General features: G+C 41.4%; 1 protein-coding gene and 1 long non-coding RNA gene across 3 annotated transcripts in view; one reads left to right on the forward strand and one right to left on the reverse strand.

The window, feature by feature from the left end:
• CLDN19 (claudin 19) overlaps positions 1-13,170 on the reverse strand; it is a 32,484-nt gene extending 19,314 nt beyond the window's left edge. The window contains exon 1 of one of the 2 annotated variants that reach the window (XM_075605107.1): positions 12,620-13,170. In XM_075605107.1, the coding sequence (XP_075461222.1) occupies positions 12,620-12,842 (223 nt within the window). In that variant the 5' untranslated portion in view covers positions 12,843-13,170. The remainder of the gene's footprint in view (positions 1-12,619) is intronic. The other variant, XM_075605106.1, reaches the window with a different exon arrangement.
• The window catches only part of LOC142497387 (uncharacterized), a 37,701-nt gene continuing 30,866 nt past the window's right edge, over positions 11,239-18,073 (forward strand). The window contains exon 1 of the long non-coding RNA XR_012802245.1: positions 11,239-11,386. This is a non-coding gene — a long non-coding RNA (uncharacterized LOC142497387). The remainder of the gene's footprint in view (positions 11,387-18,073) is intronic.

Consider the following 18,073-nt stretch of genomic DNA (forward strand, 5'->3'; position numbering starts at 1 on the left):
CATCAGCGTTTTATTTTTGTTGCTTATAGTTGTGTTTAATGTAAGAAAAGGGTATGCAAGTTCCATGCAACCGACAATGATCTGACAGCCAGAGACGCTTACTTCAGACTGAGTTTTTTTAGCAGTGAGATGTGTGAGAACAATGACAGTACAGACACAGAATTACATTTTATTCAATCATGTGCTCTTACTGTTCCAAAGAGCATCCCCAAAACACAACCTACACCTACACATGACAACACAGCTTGACACATTGACACTGAGAGATGCACAATTTAAATAAAATGAATGGCAAATGCATCATTTTTTAGAGATGTACAAAAGTGTCCCAACTGTGTTTGGTAAATTTTTCGAGATGTTTTTTAAAAAAAAATTTTTTTACGTTTACACAAAATATTTGGCCATGCTTCACCAGCCTAAACAATTCATAAAAATTATTTTAGATGCTGCAGGAAAGAGGGAAATTTCACAGGATTGAGAAATCCAGACCCCGAAATAGGGTTTTTGCGCTCCCTCTCTTCTGCTATTTCTGCAATCAGGAAAACTTTGCTACATCACCCCCTCTAGCCTTATGGGTTAACCTCACTTAGTAAATATATATAACTTAGATTGTAAGCTTTTCAGGGCAGGGACTCCTTTTCCTAATGTTTACATTGATGTCTGAAGCACTTATTCCATTGATGTCTCCTATTACTATGTCACATGTATTAGTGCTGTTAAGCGCTATGTACATGGATGACGCTATACAAATAAAGATATGCATACATATAGCCTGAAACGAGAAGGGTTTAGTTTTCTGTGAAGCTCTTTTTTCCTTGCCAGGGAAGCATTAAGTCCTATTTATATGAAAGGTACCAGGACAAGGATAAAAACGTGTCACAGTACATTCAAACATTCAATAGGGAGCCTGGAGTGATAGCACTTGGCTTTATTTAAAGAGGCAATCCAAGCCGTCTTGATTTTTTAGCTATATATATATATATATATATATATATATATATAAAAATATAAATATATATTTGCGCAAAAAAAACAAAAAGAAAGAAGCGCCAGCTCCGTGATGTAATTGAAAAAATAAATTAGATTTATTGAGAGGTAGAGTGGTCAAATGGACCTATGTTCCCAGGTGAGATTAAAAAGCATACAATTAAAACATATGGTTGCAAAATGTAGCAGTGAACAAGCAGTGTGAGGTATAGGATCAGAGGCAGGAAAGTGGGGCATCAATGGTTAATAAAGCAAACAGTGAGGGTAAGTCATCTATGCCAGATACAGTCCATGAACAGCCGTGAGGCACAAGGAGTCAGAGTTCAAAGATCACCAATAGAGAATGTCCCTTCCCAGATATTGGATATGGTGTACTGACTGCAGACCTTGTTGGACACGCAACTGGTTCCTTACACGTGTTGTCCGGTTTTGCTGTGGGATAGCAATGCCTCCTGGCACGCTGAAGATAAAATCCCTTCTGTGTTAGTGTTAGCTCCTGCTTCCTAATATCAAGCCCACGATCAATGCTCCGCCTCCTCACTATATATATATGTATAGCATTGAAGCATGGGTCTACAGAGCTGAACACCATTCATTTCAGCTCCGGGGAGGAACCCCATGCTTCCGGAGATACTTACCTCTGAATGAGGTGCCGGAAAGCAGCTCTCCTCAGCTGCCACGGTTCATAATATGGCCGCTGTTGTAAGTTCACGTCCTGCGGGCGAATAGGAAGCGTCGATGTCATTTGTGCGGCTTCCTATTGGCCCATGTGACGGGAGAGCTTTAAACTTTAAAGCCCTGCTTGCCCAGCTGGAGCTTCTACTAGCACCCTCTTCGGAGGTAAGTATCTCCAGAAGCAGGGGGTCCCTGGAGCTCAAATAAATGGGCTTCAGCTCCAGAGACCCCCTGCTTTAGTGATATATATATATATATACAGTGGTTGACAAATCACCAAAAAATCTACTCGCCATACAAAAAAATCTACTCGCCACCTAGTACCAAACGTGTGCTGCTTGGGCCAATATTTACTCGCCCGGGGGTTAAATCCACTCGCCCGGGGCGAGCAAATGTATAGGTTTGTCGAACACTGTATATATATATATATATATATATATAATCAGTGATTTGTGTCATTTTTTCTACAATATATGTTTATTTTTCACAAACCTGAGTGCTGTCTGCTGATTCATGTGCGAACGGTATCGTATGTTTATCTACTTATTATGGGACATGCACCTATCTAAATGAGCTATATTGGAGTGCCGGCTTTTCATCTTTTTCTATATATATATATGGGAGGAAACACAGAATATACCGCGTCAACACAATACGTGACTGTTGCCCTGAAACTGTCTTGGTGTATGATAATATGTCAGTAGACAGTGGTGCTTAAAGGATAATAAATGTATATTGCAACCAAAAAGTATCCTTGTAGTAAAGCACACGGGCATACCCGGAGAATGATACAAATACAAAATGTATTGATAGAATAAAAGCAAGGGGAGAAGGATTAAAAGAGGAGGGGGACACAAGCTACCAATACATGTATTCCAATGAGGCAAAGGCACATAGAATGGTCAAAATAATCACCAATTATAATCAACATAGGCAGCCAGAATCATTAGAGGCACCAAAAAATACTGATATATATAGCAGGCATATATCAATCTGGTGACACAAACTGCAGAATTGTGCACCAAAAAATAGGAGAAATGCCTAAGTTGAAGCAATGAATGCAGGGTAAGGCAACATTGTCTATTTCATGTTAGAAACCACATAACTTAAAGATAGAGCTGGCCTAGCCTGTATGGGTGGCAACAGCAATTGACCGGGGGGTGCGGCTCCCCCCGCATCTGGTCTGGTGGTCGCGAGCACGATCGGGGAGTCAGTTGGGGCGGTTGGGTTTCAAATTAGAACCAAGGAACAAGCAACTGTCACTTGTTCCTTGGCGTTGGAACTGTTAATTTAAGTTAAGTTAATTAAAAAAAAAAAAAAAAATTTTGTTTTCAGTGTTAACATTTCTTTATTTTGCAGATAAGTAAGAGAATATTTGAAACAAGGAAGAAAAGATTATGATGGAGGGGTCAGTGGACCAATTGCTTTGTCGTGGCGGCAGTTGGGGGGGGGTAGGTGCTTGTCCCGCCAGAAGTGGCTCAGGGCTGGTAACCGGGGGGTTTGAAGCGAGGGGGCAGGTCACCGGGACTTACTTCCGGGTGCCCCCTTTGGGTTGCCCAGCTCTGAGCATTCTGGCGCGGACAGGTGGTACGCTATCCCCATTTGTGTTTAATAAATAAGCCGCGGCCTTTTACCTCCATAAATGTGTCCTCTCGTTATTTGTATGTTTTATGTAGAGGGGTAATAGGAGAGGGGGGGGAAGCTCGCTTCTCCTTGGTCATGCAAATACATCACCAAATAAGTGTAGATGTTGAAGACCAAAATATGAAGAGCTAAAGTCTCCTGTGATGGAAATCGGTAGGGGTCCCCCTCCACAGACTCCCACTCCAAAGTGTCACCAGATTGATATATGCCTGCTATATATACCAGTATTTTTTGGTGCCTCTAATGATTCTGGCTGCCTATGTTGATTATAATTGGTGATTATTTTGACCATTCTATGTGCGTTTGCCTCATTGGAATACATGTATTGGTAGCTTGAGTCCCCCTCCTCTTTTAATCCTCCCCTTGCTTTTATTCTATCAATACATTTTGTATTTGTATCATTCTCCTGGTATGCCCGTGTGCTTTACTACAAGGATACTTTTTGGTTGCAATTTGCATGTCATTTCCCAGAATGCCTTGCTGCAGTGGAAGCGCTGTATGCTGGGTGACAATGGGGAAAAACAGGGTTGCAGACCTGTCTAAGACATGCAAATGAGCATACAGTAATATTTACAGTTGCTTTATGCTTTACTGTGGAGGGTTTTTGTCACTTTTTTTACCCACCATAACCTTAATGACAGTGGTGATTACCTAGTCTAGTCTCAAACCTGCTTTGCCATTAAGACCAGCCTCACACTGATGATACCCATCAAAGTTGAAACATGTATGTGAGTAGGTCTAATGGCTTTGCATCTCATCCCAGCCTCTGTTTAAAAGCTGTGTTTAAAACAGCATGCATTGGCTTGAGGATTGGCTTGTGTAATACGAGCTTGAGACAAAAGGTGGCACTGAGTGCTCATTTGCATGTCATTTCCCAGAATCCCTTGCTGCAGTGGAAGCGCTGTATGCTGGGCGATAATGGGGAAAAACAGGGTTGCAGACCTGTCTAAGACATGCAAATGAGCATACAGTAATATTTACAGTTGCTATATATATATATATATATATTGTGACAAACGGCTTACTCCGGGGCTCCGCCGTCTGTCCGGGACTGTTAGAACACGGTCTTTTAGGGTAGGTTAAATGATGAGACGTCACGTACTGTTCCTTTAAACAGGCTATGCCTGGTTTATTCAGTCCCAGGCACTGAGACTGCCACAGTTTAAACAGAAAACAAAGCCAAACAAAAAGCTGCTCGTCTGAGCGATAACTTAAACTTAGATGTCCCTGACTCAGAGTTGGAAGTGGCTTGTCCACTTCCACCAACAAAATAAGTACCTTTACAGTCTTTAGACAAACTAACAGAATGAATGAAGCGATTTGGGAAAGAGGCTTTCTCACCCCTCTGCAGTTCAGCAGCCTTCCAGGCTCTTGGGCGGGGCCCAGAGGAAACAGGAAACAGGTCTTATATACCTGAACTCTAATCAGCATGACAGGTGACAGAAAACAGGCAGCAGACAAACTGTGGAATGGAGTGCCTGTACCACGAGGCTGCCCTGTTCAGCTTAGACCGGACAGAAACTGTTCAGTATCCTGGGAGCCCTGTATATGGAGTTTATTACCAACCCCTGGTTTCTGTCACAATATATATATATATATATATATATATATATATATATATATATATATATATATTAAAAAAAACTGAAAACAAATTTGCCATCTTGGATTGCTCCTGTAATACCACTACTTTTGACAAATACATGGATAAATTAAATTCTACTTCTACTAAAAATCATCAACGTCTAAAAATTAGTGTCTGGAGACTTTTTTTTTACCTTGTTTAACAATGTTGTCTGCTAAAATTCAGAGAACATGATAACCTTAATCCAACCTCCCACATGTATTTTACCCCATAGAGATGGAATTAAAAAGATGTACATTACAACATCCATCGGCAGAGAATGGTATTTCAATGTTATTATCCAATGTGTAGCACTATGATGATGTCCCTGATAATATGTTAAAAAAAAAAAATACACTCATTTTAATTCAATGGTAAATTAATCTTTTTCATCCTGATCACATCTTTCATTGTGATATAATCCAACAGATGACTGGGAGTGAAAGGGGGAAGTGAGAGAAAGGGGGAGTGAGTGGAAGGGTTGGGTGAGTGGAAGGGTTGGGTGAGTGGAAGGGGGGGTGAAACAGAGAGGAAGGTAGGAGTGAGAGAGGGATAAGGCGGGGAGGAGGGGGGTGAGAGAAGGGGGGATTACTTTTATGACCGCCGACCGATGGGTGAGAGTGAGAGACGGGGGAGGGAGAGAGAAGGGAGGGAGAGAGCGAGAGGTGGGGGAAGTGAGATAGAGGATTCAAGTGTGAGAGAGAGGGGAGGAGAGTGAGATTGGATGGGGAAGAATGAGAGAGGGAGGGGAACTGTGAGAGTTGGAGAAGAGTGAGAGGGGGAGAAAGCAGGGGAAAAGTGTGTTAGAAAGGGGGGAGAGAGGGACAGTGAGAGAGGTGGAGTGTGTGAGAGAAGGGGGCTGAGAGTCGGTGATGAAAAAGAAAGGAGGTGGGGAGAGTGTGAGAGAGGAAGGAAGGGAGCGTGTGTGTGAGGGGGGATAGTGAGGGAAGTGTGGGATGGGGTGAGAGAGAGACAGAGAGAGAGAGAGAGAAAGAGAGGGGGGGGGGGGAGAGGAAGAGGGGGTAGAGTGAGATTGAGATGGGGAAGACTGCACAGGTCCAGGGTATAGATTCTAGTCCTGAGCCCCAGGAAAGCTTCCGGCTGTTCTGATTGCCACTTTAACTGAAAGCGATCAAAATTGTGCGTTTCAGTACTGGTATATTTGTAATTTAGCATCATATAGCTGGGTTTTTGGCCCTGACTTTTTCAAAGCTATGGAGCAAATGATCAGATAAGACATGTGTGTTATAAATGGTAGGTGGTTTGCTACTTGTGGGAGAGGTCCATTTCATTAGTATGTGAGACTGGTTACTAGTTGTAACAAACAAAATAGAAAATAAATCACATCTTGGCACCAAAACAATAATAATGATTGTCAGCGTTTAAAGGAAAACATACAATGTTCTTTATGAAATAATGTCTGATATCATAAGAAATACAGTGCTTTCTTCTGTGAAATCAGAGATATCTCCACTGCAGCAAATATTCGGAGAATTTGCCCATTTTAATATATATCATTAAAGTGATGTTAAACACAAGAAACTTGCCAACATCAGAGCACAGTCTTATAGCAGTAATGTCATTATGCTGCTGTGAAACTAAAGCAAAGTACATTCCTTTGTGTACAAGCTGAGAATGCTGAAAGATCTAAAATAATCTCTTTGTTTTTCTAAATCCTCCCTTGCAGAACTGCTTGAACTTTCTTACTGGAATTTTACATTTAAGTGAATGCCAAGAAAGATCTGAGAGAATTTGCTAACTTAATTTAGGGATAAAACATTGGAACAGCACAAAAAACAGTACACATTGGGGGTGATGTATAAATTCAAAGGAAATGATCATTTAACACGCAACGACATTTTCTGCTAGTGTCTGCGTCGGATCGAAGAATAATAATAACTTGATTTCATATAGTGCTTTTCTCCCGATGGGACTCAAAGCGCTTCACAATTACAGGATAGTGCGCGGTACGCAGCACAGAGAAATTTTGCAAACACAGTCCCTGCCCAGATGAGCTTACAATCCATATTTAAGGCATAGGGAGATACTGCTGCGGCACAGTTTATTCGAGCATTTTCCCGTTCTGTGCCGCAGCAGTAGCCTGGCGCGCGCCCGAGTGTGACGGGCGCACGCCGAAGCAGCGGAAGAGCGCCCTCCGATCGGGGCGCTCTCCCTACCGCTGCCGGGTCCGCCGGGTCCCCCGGAACCCCCTGCCGCTGTCCCGCGATCGCGGGACACCAGGGCTCCCTCGGGGAGCCCCTGGACACGCGTGCAGGGGGCGCACGCTCCCGATGACGCGTGACCGCGCGTCTATGACGCACGGCACGCCGAGGGGCGGCCACTAGCAAGCCGGGAGATTTCCCGGCTTGCGGTACCGACCACACTTCAATAAAGTGTGTCGGTAGTGTAAAGTGACTTGCCGAAGGTTATAAGGAGCTGAACCAGGTTCCACTGATTCAAACTCAGTGTAATTGTTTATAGAGTCTGTGCCTGTGCAGTAGAGCACTGCTTCTCTGCGTTCCGCTAATACGGCCGTACTGTTTCATGACTTCAGTCATGTTTCCGCGCATGCGCAGAAGAGAATTGTTGAAATAATACTTTTGAAATTAACATACTGTTGAAATGGACGACATACTGTTAAAATAGATTGGGGGGGGGGGGTAGGGGGAGGTCTCTGCAGATGAATTATTAGCAGTGTTCTGAATTAATTTTGTCTGTCTTGTCATGTCTCATAATCATCTATTGATGCTGTGTTCCTGAATGCATTTCTGTGGGAAAGAATGTGCTTGTTGCGTGTTTAAGTTTCGCTAGCAGTAGACACTCAAGGCCGGGCTTATGGCTCAACACCCAGAAGTAGGGTGATAATAATTAATTCTTCAGTTATACTAAGTTATAGATAAAATGTATCCTAACATACCTTTTCATTGTACTGAGCTGTTTTAACCCAGTTTTTACTTATTTTAGTGACCTTTAAGATGATAGGTTTAGAATAAGGGGTAGTCACTATATTCTGCCTAGCAACCTATTTTAGATAATGAAAATTATAAGTGTATATAAAGCCTGCTTGGGACCTCCCCTTGCAGAGTCTCTGATTGACTTATATGTATGATTTTACTCTATGCCAGGGGTGCGCAAACTATTGGAGCTGCGCCCCCACTATCTGCTCCCCCCAGTACTCGCACCCCGTATCTAATTTTCCAGCATAGAATGACGCAATGTAACATCACGTTGTGACCCCGCAGCGTCATTTAATGCTGCGTTGCCATGGCGACGGGTCATGTGACAGTAGCTTTTTTTTGTGCAGAGCGCACAAATTCTATGTTCCGTTTTTCAGCGATTTGCGCTTTTTCGGCGGGGGCGTGGAGCCGAACCCGCCATATGAGTGGGGCCCGCCTGTACTTACTGAGTCACTCCTTCTTTAAAAGGCATCTTTCAAATCGTTTATCAAGGATATATACTCAGGGTTGCCACCACTCCGGAGACTACGGGTTTTGGCCACGTATCTCCGGGCTACGGGTTTGCCTAGTAAACCTCCTGTGTCGGCGCCTCCAGCCCGCACGATCTTCTCCGGGGGACCGTTACCTGGCGGCCCATCCGCATCGGGTGGAGTCCCATTTCGGGTATTTACGGTGTCCCTACGATGACTGGCCTGACAGTTCCGCCCGCCAAAGCTGTAACAATGGATCTGTTAACAGATTCATAAATGGTTTGACATAACAACATTCTTCAAGGGATGGGTGGGTGGGAAAATTGGATTATTGAATGCTCCTCGTGGGCTGCGGGTTGAAATAGCCCACCCTTCTCCTCCTCCCCCTGCTGCTGCGCACGCAACTCCACGCTGCCTCGTGGTGAGGGGGAGGGGAGGAGAAAGACAATCCCAGCAAACCCCGGACGCCTGGCGGCCATTATGTGGGCAACGGGCCCATTTTGGATCCTCTGCCCTTCTTACTCCCCCCACGTTCAAAATACAAAACACACACCTACCTGTGAGGTGGTCTGAGGCCTCAAGTGCCCTGGCTATCCCCAGCTGCTGCCGTGCCTCTCCCGCCGGTGTGCGCCAGACGCTGGGCCTGCCAAGAAGTCACGCTCAGCTTCCGGCGTGCACCGACAGGAGAGAGGCCTTGCCTGTTAGAGAGGGGCACACAGCAGCTGGGGAGAGCTGGGGCTCGGCAGCAACCAGAGGCCCGGCTGCGGGAAGCAGAAGTTGGGCCTGGCTGGGCCCAACTTCCAGCGCTGCACAGCGTGGCCCCCCGCAGCCACCGGGCCCGGGACTCCCCCCCCTGTTGTCGTGTATCAATGTTCCTGGGCAACTATAATGAAAGTAAGGCTGCGTTAATTGTGCAGGAAACGGCGCGAGCGACGTCGCTCATGCCGAAAAAAAACAGTAGGACGCCAATGTGAATGTGTCTAGTGTGCGCACATGAGTGCGTGCACAAGCGCGACGGGGCGACCGGTACTTCGCGCGACAACCTTGATTAAATTTGCCACGTGACGGCTGAGTCATGTGAGCGGTTCGCCCAATGAGGGGGAACCAGCTCCTGTGATGTCACGGCCGCGCCCCGACACGTCTCCTCGTCGCCTCTCCCTGCAGGACAGAAATCTCTCCTGCTTGAGGCGAGCCTGACGCCACACCAATGCGCACGCTTGCGCTATGGCCGAGGCCTAACTGTATGAACTTTTTCCTTGAGATTTACTAATTAGCAATATTTGTGGCAGAGAGATGTTTGGCTGCTTTACAAAGTGTATGCTGTTCACAGAGAAACCTTTATAATCACACATTACTGCTCAGTGTAACAGAGACGGAACCTGAAGTACTCTCATTTATCTTTCAGCAGTTGCGGATTTCCCATTAGGCCTGGGTAGCAAAATTTTGGGGCGGCAAAAATGTCCACTCCCACACACAGAGGCCGCACTCTTGGGCTTATCGGGCCTGATGGGAAGTTCCTTACCTGCTGCCTCCGCATTCTTTCTGCAGCGTTAAATGACGCTGCGACATCACATGGCGTCTCATTGACGTGGGATGTCAAGTTGGTGATGTCCACAGCGTCATCTGATGCTGCGATTTGAAAAAGACAGAGGGCGGCAGCGCGGACTAGGCGGTACCAGGTAAGTGCCATGGGGGGCGGATCTGGAAATCCGCCGCTGTCTTTCAGTCTGCATTATATTATTTTGTTAGAGTGTCACCCTTAGTGAAATCACTCACATAACCTGCAAACCAGAGACATTCCCAGTATTATCATTCCTTACAGTACCGTGTTGTCTGGGCCTTTTTCGGCAGTTGCTTTCATCTGCATTTACCTACTTTTTATCTCCATGTGCTTATTTACATACGTTCTGTTTCCCATTGGAATATTAGCATTTTAAGAATGTCTTGCCCTGTCCAAATTCCCTTCCTTTTATCCTCTGTGCCCCTTCTATTACCAGTACTTAGCTTGTGCTCCTCAGATGAATGTCTCAAAATATATATATGGTGAGAGTTTTTATGGTTCTTTTTTCTCGAAAGAAGAAACATCCCACAATACTTTGAGAAGAAAAAAACAACCAGCACAGAATCAACCTTGGCCAATATCAACATGGGTTTAGATGGCAACCAAAGTTAAACTTCATGTTTCTAAAGGCATTGTGGGTAGGGGTGGGCACTTTGACCCATGTTTTGGTTCTAGTCATGTTCAGGGTTTTGGTTCTGGTTTTGCCAAAACTCAATTTGTTTTGTTTTGTTTTTACAAATCTTAATGGTTTTTGTTTTTGCAATGTAAGGTTCTGGTAGGTTTTACTTTTCACAGTGATCCAATTAAGTATCTTTCTACAAACCAAAGGTAACACTGGAAGTAGCTCAGTGGGTAATATCACTGTCTGAACCCACCGTCAGCTCTCCTTGTGACTGTGTCCATTTAACTCTATCATGGTATCTGTAAAATGCTACAGTATGTATAGCGCTGGCTACAGAGTCAGCACTATATAAATATTATTATAAATATGATTATTAACTTTAGAGTCCACTTATCTTCTCTGTCTGGTTTTGTGTACGTCATGTTTCCATACGTACATGTTCGCTATACATTAACATGTGTGCAGTGTGATCCACTACTGATATTCCTGTCAATCTTATGACCACATTGTGGGGGTCAAATTGTGCACCAACAGCTTATTAATTATGTTTATTATATGGTCAAAAGGGTGTGTGTTTATACCAGGATGAAAAATCGGCCACCAACTCAGCAAGTAAGTGTAATAAATAGCATAGAGTGGCAAGTCTTATCCAAGTTTTTCTTGTTAAGGCAGCGCCATGGACCCATTTCCCACCATGCAGCGGAAACTTAAAATGAAATAAAAATCATGGAAAATATAAAAGGAAAATTAGAAGAAAGAAATAACTGGCTGTTTTCTTTAAATGAGAAGTGGTATGAAGCCCCCAGCCGATGTATGGCAGAGGCAAGGGATCCCAGGACAACTTGTGTGAGTACTGTGTTTCATTAACCTGGCTTATTGCGATTTGGGTTAATTGCTTTTCTCATATCGCTAGATCAACCTGATAGTTGTACAGTCTGGTATATTAAAAAGCTAATTTCGTTTCCCATCATATATTCTGGCTTTATTATAATAATTGTGCGGAGTCCAGATCCTACATTGATGGAAATAAGAAACATTTCTCCTACAGCATTGGTCAGGGCAAAGTTACCGTAATAAGCTTTGTAAATTGCGGTGAATATATACAAGCCAATTTGCAGAAGAATTATGTGACTTGAAACATCCTCTACTTGAAATGGGTAAATGTCCCAAAACATAAGAAGAAAAAACTAGCAACCAATAAACGGCAACATGATACGCACTACAAGGTTACTATTATTGTTCTGAAGATATATCCTAAACCTGAACCTAAAGAAACGCCAGAATTCCCTAACTTTAGGTACGGTCATCGCACTACAATACCACGGTGACTGCCATAGATTTGAATAGCAGTTAACATGGGCGTATGGTGCGATAACCTGTATTGGCGGTTAGTGAATTTTTCACAATGAAGGAAATTCTAGAGATCTTTCATTTCTAAAGCAAACTTTGGTCACTATGTTAGATGAGTAATGAAGGAATTATTCATAATGCTAGCAAAGGGTTTAGCAACATCAACAAGTACAAAAGCATAAACCAATGGCACATCTTAATATTCTAATGTAAACAACATGGTTTACATAATTTATATATATATAGAAGTGCTGTGTGCTGGGTGATAATGGTGAAAGACAGGGTTGCAGACCTGTCTAAGACATGCAAATGAATATACAGGAATATTTATATATATATATATATATATATATATATATATATATATATATATACATACACACACACTCACACACATATATGTATATATATATATATATATATATATATATACACACACACACACACACACACACACACACACATATATATATATATTATCTAATATATATTAGATATTTACATTTTTTTTCCCATTCAACTCTGAATCCCATTTTTAATGAGTTTTAATATCCTGAGCATCCTTTATATATATAAATAAATAAATAAATATATATATATATATATATATATATATATATATATATAAATATATATAACTACTACTAATCTCTTAAAGATGTAAGGTACAGTGTAAAAAGCATTTTGGAACAGGCTATTCATTCTGTGTTCTGGCATTTCTTTACATACCATCCAAAGAGAGCAGGGAATCGTAGACTTTGCACTGCACCTGCCCAGTGCTTTGGGAAGCACATGACATCCAGAGCCCCTCATATAGTCCCACTGCTGTAATGATGGCATCCCCTGCATAGGAGGATTGCTTCCATTGTGGTAATGCTGTAGTAGATATAATACCAATCCAGCCTCCTAAAGCAAGAAAATAACCAAGGAGCTGGAATCCTGAATTGGCCATAGTTTTTTTATAATGTGATTTAGGGGTTTTGACCCTGTGCTTCCAAGTAGTAAAAAAAAAAAAAAAAAGATAAGTATCCACTTTTAAATGATAATTATAGCAGATCTGGGTCAATTATCTTCACTCGTTTCCAAAGCACCTTTCCAGAAGACTGATGTGACAAAGATGACCCAGCTCAGTAGCAACACATTAGGAGGTTCTTCCAGGTTGAGATCTGAAAGAGACAGTTTGGTGTTGAAAACTTCATGTTCACACTTCACTGAGTCTCTAGGGCACTCAGGGGACAAAGCAGTAATAAAGGGAAAATACACACACTAATGTCTTGATGTTTAAGCAGCCTGCAGAATGCAAGGGGGCTGGTCCACAGATTAAATGGAATTTCATAGTAACACCCACAGAAGAAAGAACAGCGTACATAGAATGTGGCTTAAACAAAATTAGTGCTGGAAAGGCATGCTATAAATTGTACAGAAATCCATTGCAGGCCCACACACCACTAAATGGGGTTAACGTTGCCGAAAACGTTCTTTTTCAGTTCTTGTACATATCCATGGAGAGAGTAATATAACTTGAGATTGATATGCAGTATCAGTGTAGATGAGTTGCTTGGGCATATTTAAATGAACAATAAAAAGTTACACACTCAAAAACATTAGTTGTGGTGGCATTTATTTTTTCAACACATTAGGAAGAAGAGATATATATTAGTCATATGTCGCATTTATACAGTAAGCATGAACTAAATAATAACACTACAAATGAACATCACAACTAACGTCAGTCATTTAAAAAGTCCTGCTGGTTTGACTTTACTAGTGCTAAAAATGTGATAGTGCTGCAGGTGAGTTCAGTTCTTCACAAATGCTTTAATTTTCCCAAGCCTGGGGCTTTTGATTATAGAATTATATTTCACTGTGTTAAGTGAGTTCACACAAGTTTGGAAAGTTAAGTATTTAAAGTATTTTGCTGTGTGATTAGGTATTCTAGGAAGTTTGTTCACGTTTTACCGTATTGTGGAGGTTTTGTAGATGTACTGGTCCTGCAAACATGTAGGTTTATTGCAAGCTGTAATGCCCAATAAAAGTGAGTTTCATATATTTATAGGTACATGATATACACAGACAGAGCTCAGTGCACACCCAGTGAAACTTATACACGGTACAGTGCCTAAATATATATGTATATATATCTATTAAATAAAATGGTCTTTTAGTTTAACATTTTGGCCAAAGTGTTGTAAGCCCCTGAGCCACTACACGGCAGACCACATCTTAAGAGTCCCTAACACTGATATAAATTCTTAATAACCTGTGCATTACCAGGAAGAATGATTTATAATAAATCTGTCAAAATTAGTTGCATAGTTCTAAGTCTGATTGAAGCTTTTATTAACCTGTACATTACCAGGAAAAGCAACCCTTATTTACATGAACTGCTGTTATCCGGCCTGGGTTTGAGTGAGCTGCTACTCATTTGTTATTGAATTACTTTTGGTTTTTTTGTATTTGCTTTGTGTACCAAATCTCTAATTGTTTTGATTTGCATAATGATAAGAAATAGGAGGATAATGTAAGAAATTCAGCGCTCGTGCTGCAGGTATATATTGTGTTGGAAACGTAAATCCCCTTGCAGCATGTGTGTGGAGCGTCTCCCCAGTAGGCTCCTAAAACAAGAACCCGCTCTGGGCTTCAGTGTAAGTCTCCGTCTCCCCCTGTCAGCCTCAGGCAGCTGTTTAACTATTATTTTAGTCAAATCCAGGATCAATTTATTCTGTTTTATTGAACACTGTCTCCCTTTTTTATTTTATATACCGTGTGTTATGCTGTTTGTGGATATAGCTTAATTAGTCAGTATTGATTAATTATATGGTTTGTGTTCATTGTAACCAAACCGAGATCTGTGACGCATATGTACTGAGGTGGGGTTGAATCCCCTCGGTCAATTTTTATTAATAAATAATTTACCACTTTTTAATCTCTGGTGCGCATGTGTGCATTTTTTCTTCTATGATAAGAAATACATTGAGAATATATTTCAGGTGGGAACCACAATGACGACTCTGTATGGATCTTTTATTCCTTTGTAGTTTGCTTTGTTACTACTTTTCTCTTAGTGCTTTAAAGAAGCAATCCATGCAATATCTTACATTTGTGGTTTAAAAAATCAAAATAAATCAGTTCTGTAGTATTAGATATTTACATTTTTTTTAAATTCAACTCTGAATCTCCGACCCCCTTTTTTTTTTTGGTAAACTTGTTTTTTATTTGGATTGAGTTTATTTGGATTTCTACAGCAGGTTTTAGCACACTTCCCCAGCAGTGCAATATATTTGTAACACTTTCCTGTTTGTGTCTTTCGTTGTCAATAGTCCCAGCAGTTTCAGCTGCAAAATGTAACAATAGATAATGTTACTTTAGTAATATAAGAATACATTGTTGCTGTTGAGTTACACTGACTGAAAGATTGATTGAAAGTGAAAGGCAGACATTTAATGAACCCTGGGAAGCAGGATCTTTGCTGATTATGGGAGAACTTGGATTATCTCTTTAATGAGAACATTAATTTATCTTAGCCATATTTTTTACACTTCCCTATCCAGATATAGTTAAGATATTTTGTAACTGGAAGTAACAATGGTCCTTGCATGTACCCAGAGTGAAACAGAAGCATACATCATACAGAGAAATGTAATCGCGCTGACCTCTAACTCTTATGGCAGTTTTCCGAGCAGCTGCTTTGTTTTCAGTCTTCACGAAGTGGGTAAATTAAAGTGCGTGGGTCTGAATTCAATCACGTCAGGATTTTTAAACAAAGCCAGTCATTGATACAAGATTTATTAAACAGTTTGTGCATTTTGCAAAATGAAATCACAACAAAAGAATCATTTGCTTGTTATTAGGTGGCAGCATAACGTACTCCACAAGAAACAAACTGAGGGATAGAGAAGAGACAAAATGTATGCAACTTTGCACAATGTATATACAGCAAAGTGGCATTCATTCAGTGTGACGTAGTGCTGGTGAAAAACATTGTTTATCCATATTCATTGCAGATTATGAATTGCAAATACAACATACTTCTATTATTTTTTGTGATGTAAAGCTAATATATATATATATATATTATATATATATATATATATTAGCTTTTACATTTATTATTTATATACATATATATATATATATATATACATATATATATATATATATATATATATATATATATATATATATATATATATATATATTAGCTTTACATCACAAAAAATACTAGAAGTATGTTGTATATATATATTGTGATGCCTCCATCACAATGCAGGGTCTTGTGTCCCATATACAAGGCAGGAAACTATATTTTGTTATAAGGGTTTATTTTACAGGGGATAAACAACACAATAATAGGCCCACTATCCCTTTATGAAAACAAATGATAAAATAAAGACTTAGGGCCTCATGCAGAGAGCAGCGAATTTTAAAAATGGCGAATTTCATAAAAAGGAGCTTTTTTGGAGAGTTTTAATCTCCATATGCAGAAAAGTGCGAATTCTGCTATGTTTAACATGGATGCGTCTGGCGAGTTTAAATTGGCGAGATGCGCGCTTCGGAAACATGTAAAAACAAATTCGCGCCTTTTTTTTTCCCTTTGCAATGGCCGCGAGCGCCAGTTTTTTTTGGCGAGGCAAAACGGAGACAATCGCGCCATTTTATTGGCGCGAACAGCCGCTAGATGCCGTTCGCGCCTCTCTGCATACGGATATATTTTAAACTGGCGAGATTGCAGTTCTCGCCAGCCGCGAGGCGAGTTTTACAAATAGAAATGAAAAATTGGCGCGATTTTCGGAAATCTCCATTTTCTGCTGTTTTCTGCGCGATTATCTCCAAAAAATGGCGAATTTCGAAAATTCGCTGCTCTCTGCATAGGCCCCTTACTCTTATCAGGAGACAAACTCACATCATAAGCTTCTCTATGTCGCTGTCCAACTAAACTGGTTCCCAGCTTTAAATAACCCACCCAGTTAGCAACAACATATAAACAGTCCTTACGCACCCAAAAATACATTATTTGGTCTTTTTCTGTTGTTGGGACTCGGTCCCACGGCAGTCCAGGAAATCCCTCTGAATCCAATGTCCTGCATAGGACAGGCCTGCTTCCACAGCAGACTCGCGTCCTTGCTTCTTCCTGGGTGTGCAACCCAGGCAGTCTCAGCGACCAACATCCAGCAGGCCTGGAGAACTGTGCCACCCAGCTTCCTCCTGGCTGGGGAGAAGTGTCTCTCTGCTTGTTTAATTAGTTGCAGCTGCTAGCTGCTTATACACCCAACATGCTCCTCATCACTAGAGATATGCAAAACTATACAAAAGCCAGTCGCAAAACTGTTGTCGTTTTTTTGTCAAACTTTAAAAAAATTCACAACAATTGCGTATTTGCACCAAGAATTAGCAGTTTCGCCAAGCCTTTATAAAGCCAAGCCCTATAATAAGGCTTTCCCCCGTGTCCTCTCCTCATAAAGCCCTATTTCAGGATCTGGAAACTGTATTAAAAATACTGGGCGAATCGAGGGCAAACTACGTGTGGTTTTTTTGTGGCTGAAAAAGGGCACATTTCATCTGGTTCGTGACCTTGGGTGAAAGTTTTGCATGTCTCTAACTATGACTTCGGAGCTAAAAACCAAACCGTGTCCCAGCATGTAAAATCTTTACATTGCCTTGCTGTACACTCTCACATCTCAGTATCACTTTATATCTCAGGGTCTCCTAGGCTGTAATAATTGATTCTCTTGACCTAGCACATTGTAAATCAGAACACAAGGTAACAATTCCAACCTCAGGCTGCAGAGGCCCTTCACTTGCGTTAGAAGAATGGAGGATCATCCAGACCATTTACTATGCTAAAACCACAGTTCGTATAAGGGCAATGTCTCTCCATCGCTGCTCTTTACTATTATATAGTATCTGGCATTTTCATTTGGGAATACATTTGAATCACACAAAGCCAGGTCTACCCATTTAATCAGAGCTTTGTGAAATGACAAGGCTCTGTTTTTGGAATTGAAGGAAAGTATGAATTCCTGGTCAGATTAAGCAGATGTGTACCTCTTTTGCTTAGAATTAGAGTTAGATCACATGCTAGATCAATGTACATTTTCTGTGATGGGCTTAGTTAATTAATACGAAGGTAACAGAGGAAATAAGTCGTAAAGAAATAACACTTGAGCAAGGGAGGAGAATGAA

Source organism: Ascaphus truei, chromosome 6, assembly GCF_040206685.1.
Source record: "Ascaphus truei isolate aAscTru1 chromosome 6, aAscTru1.hap1, whole genome shotgun sequence".
Taxonomy (NCBI): domain Eukaryota; kingdom Metazoa; phylum Chordata; class Amphibia; order Anura; family Ascaphidae; genus Ascaphus; species Ascaphus truei.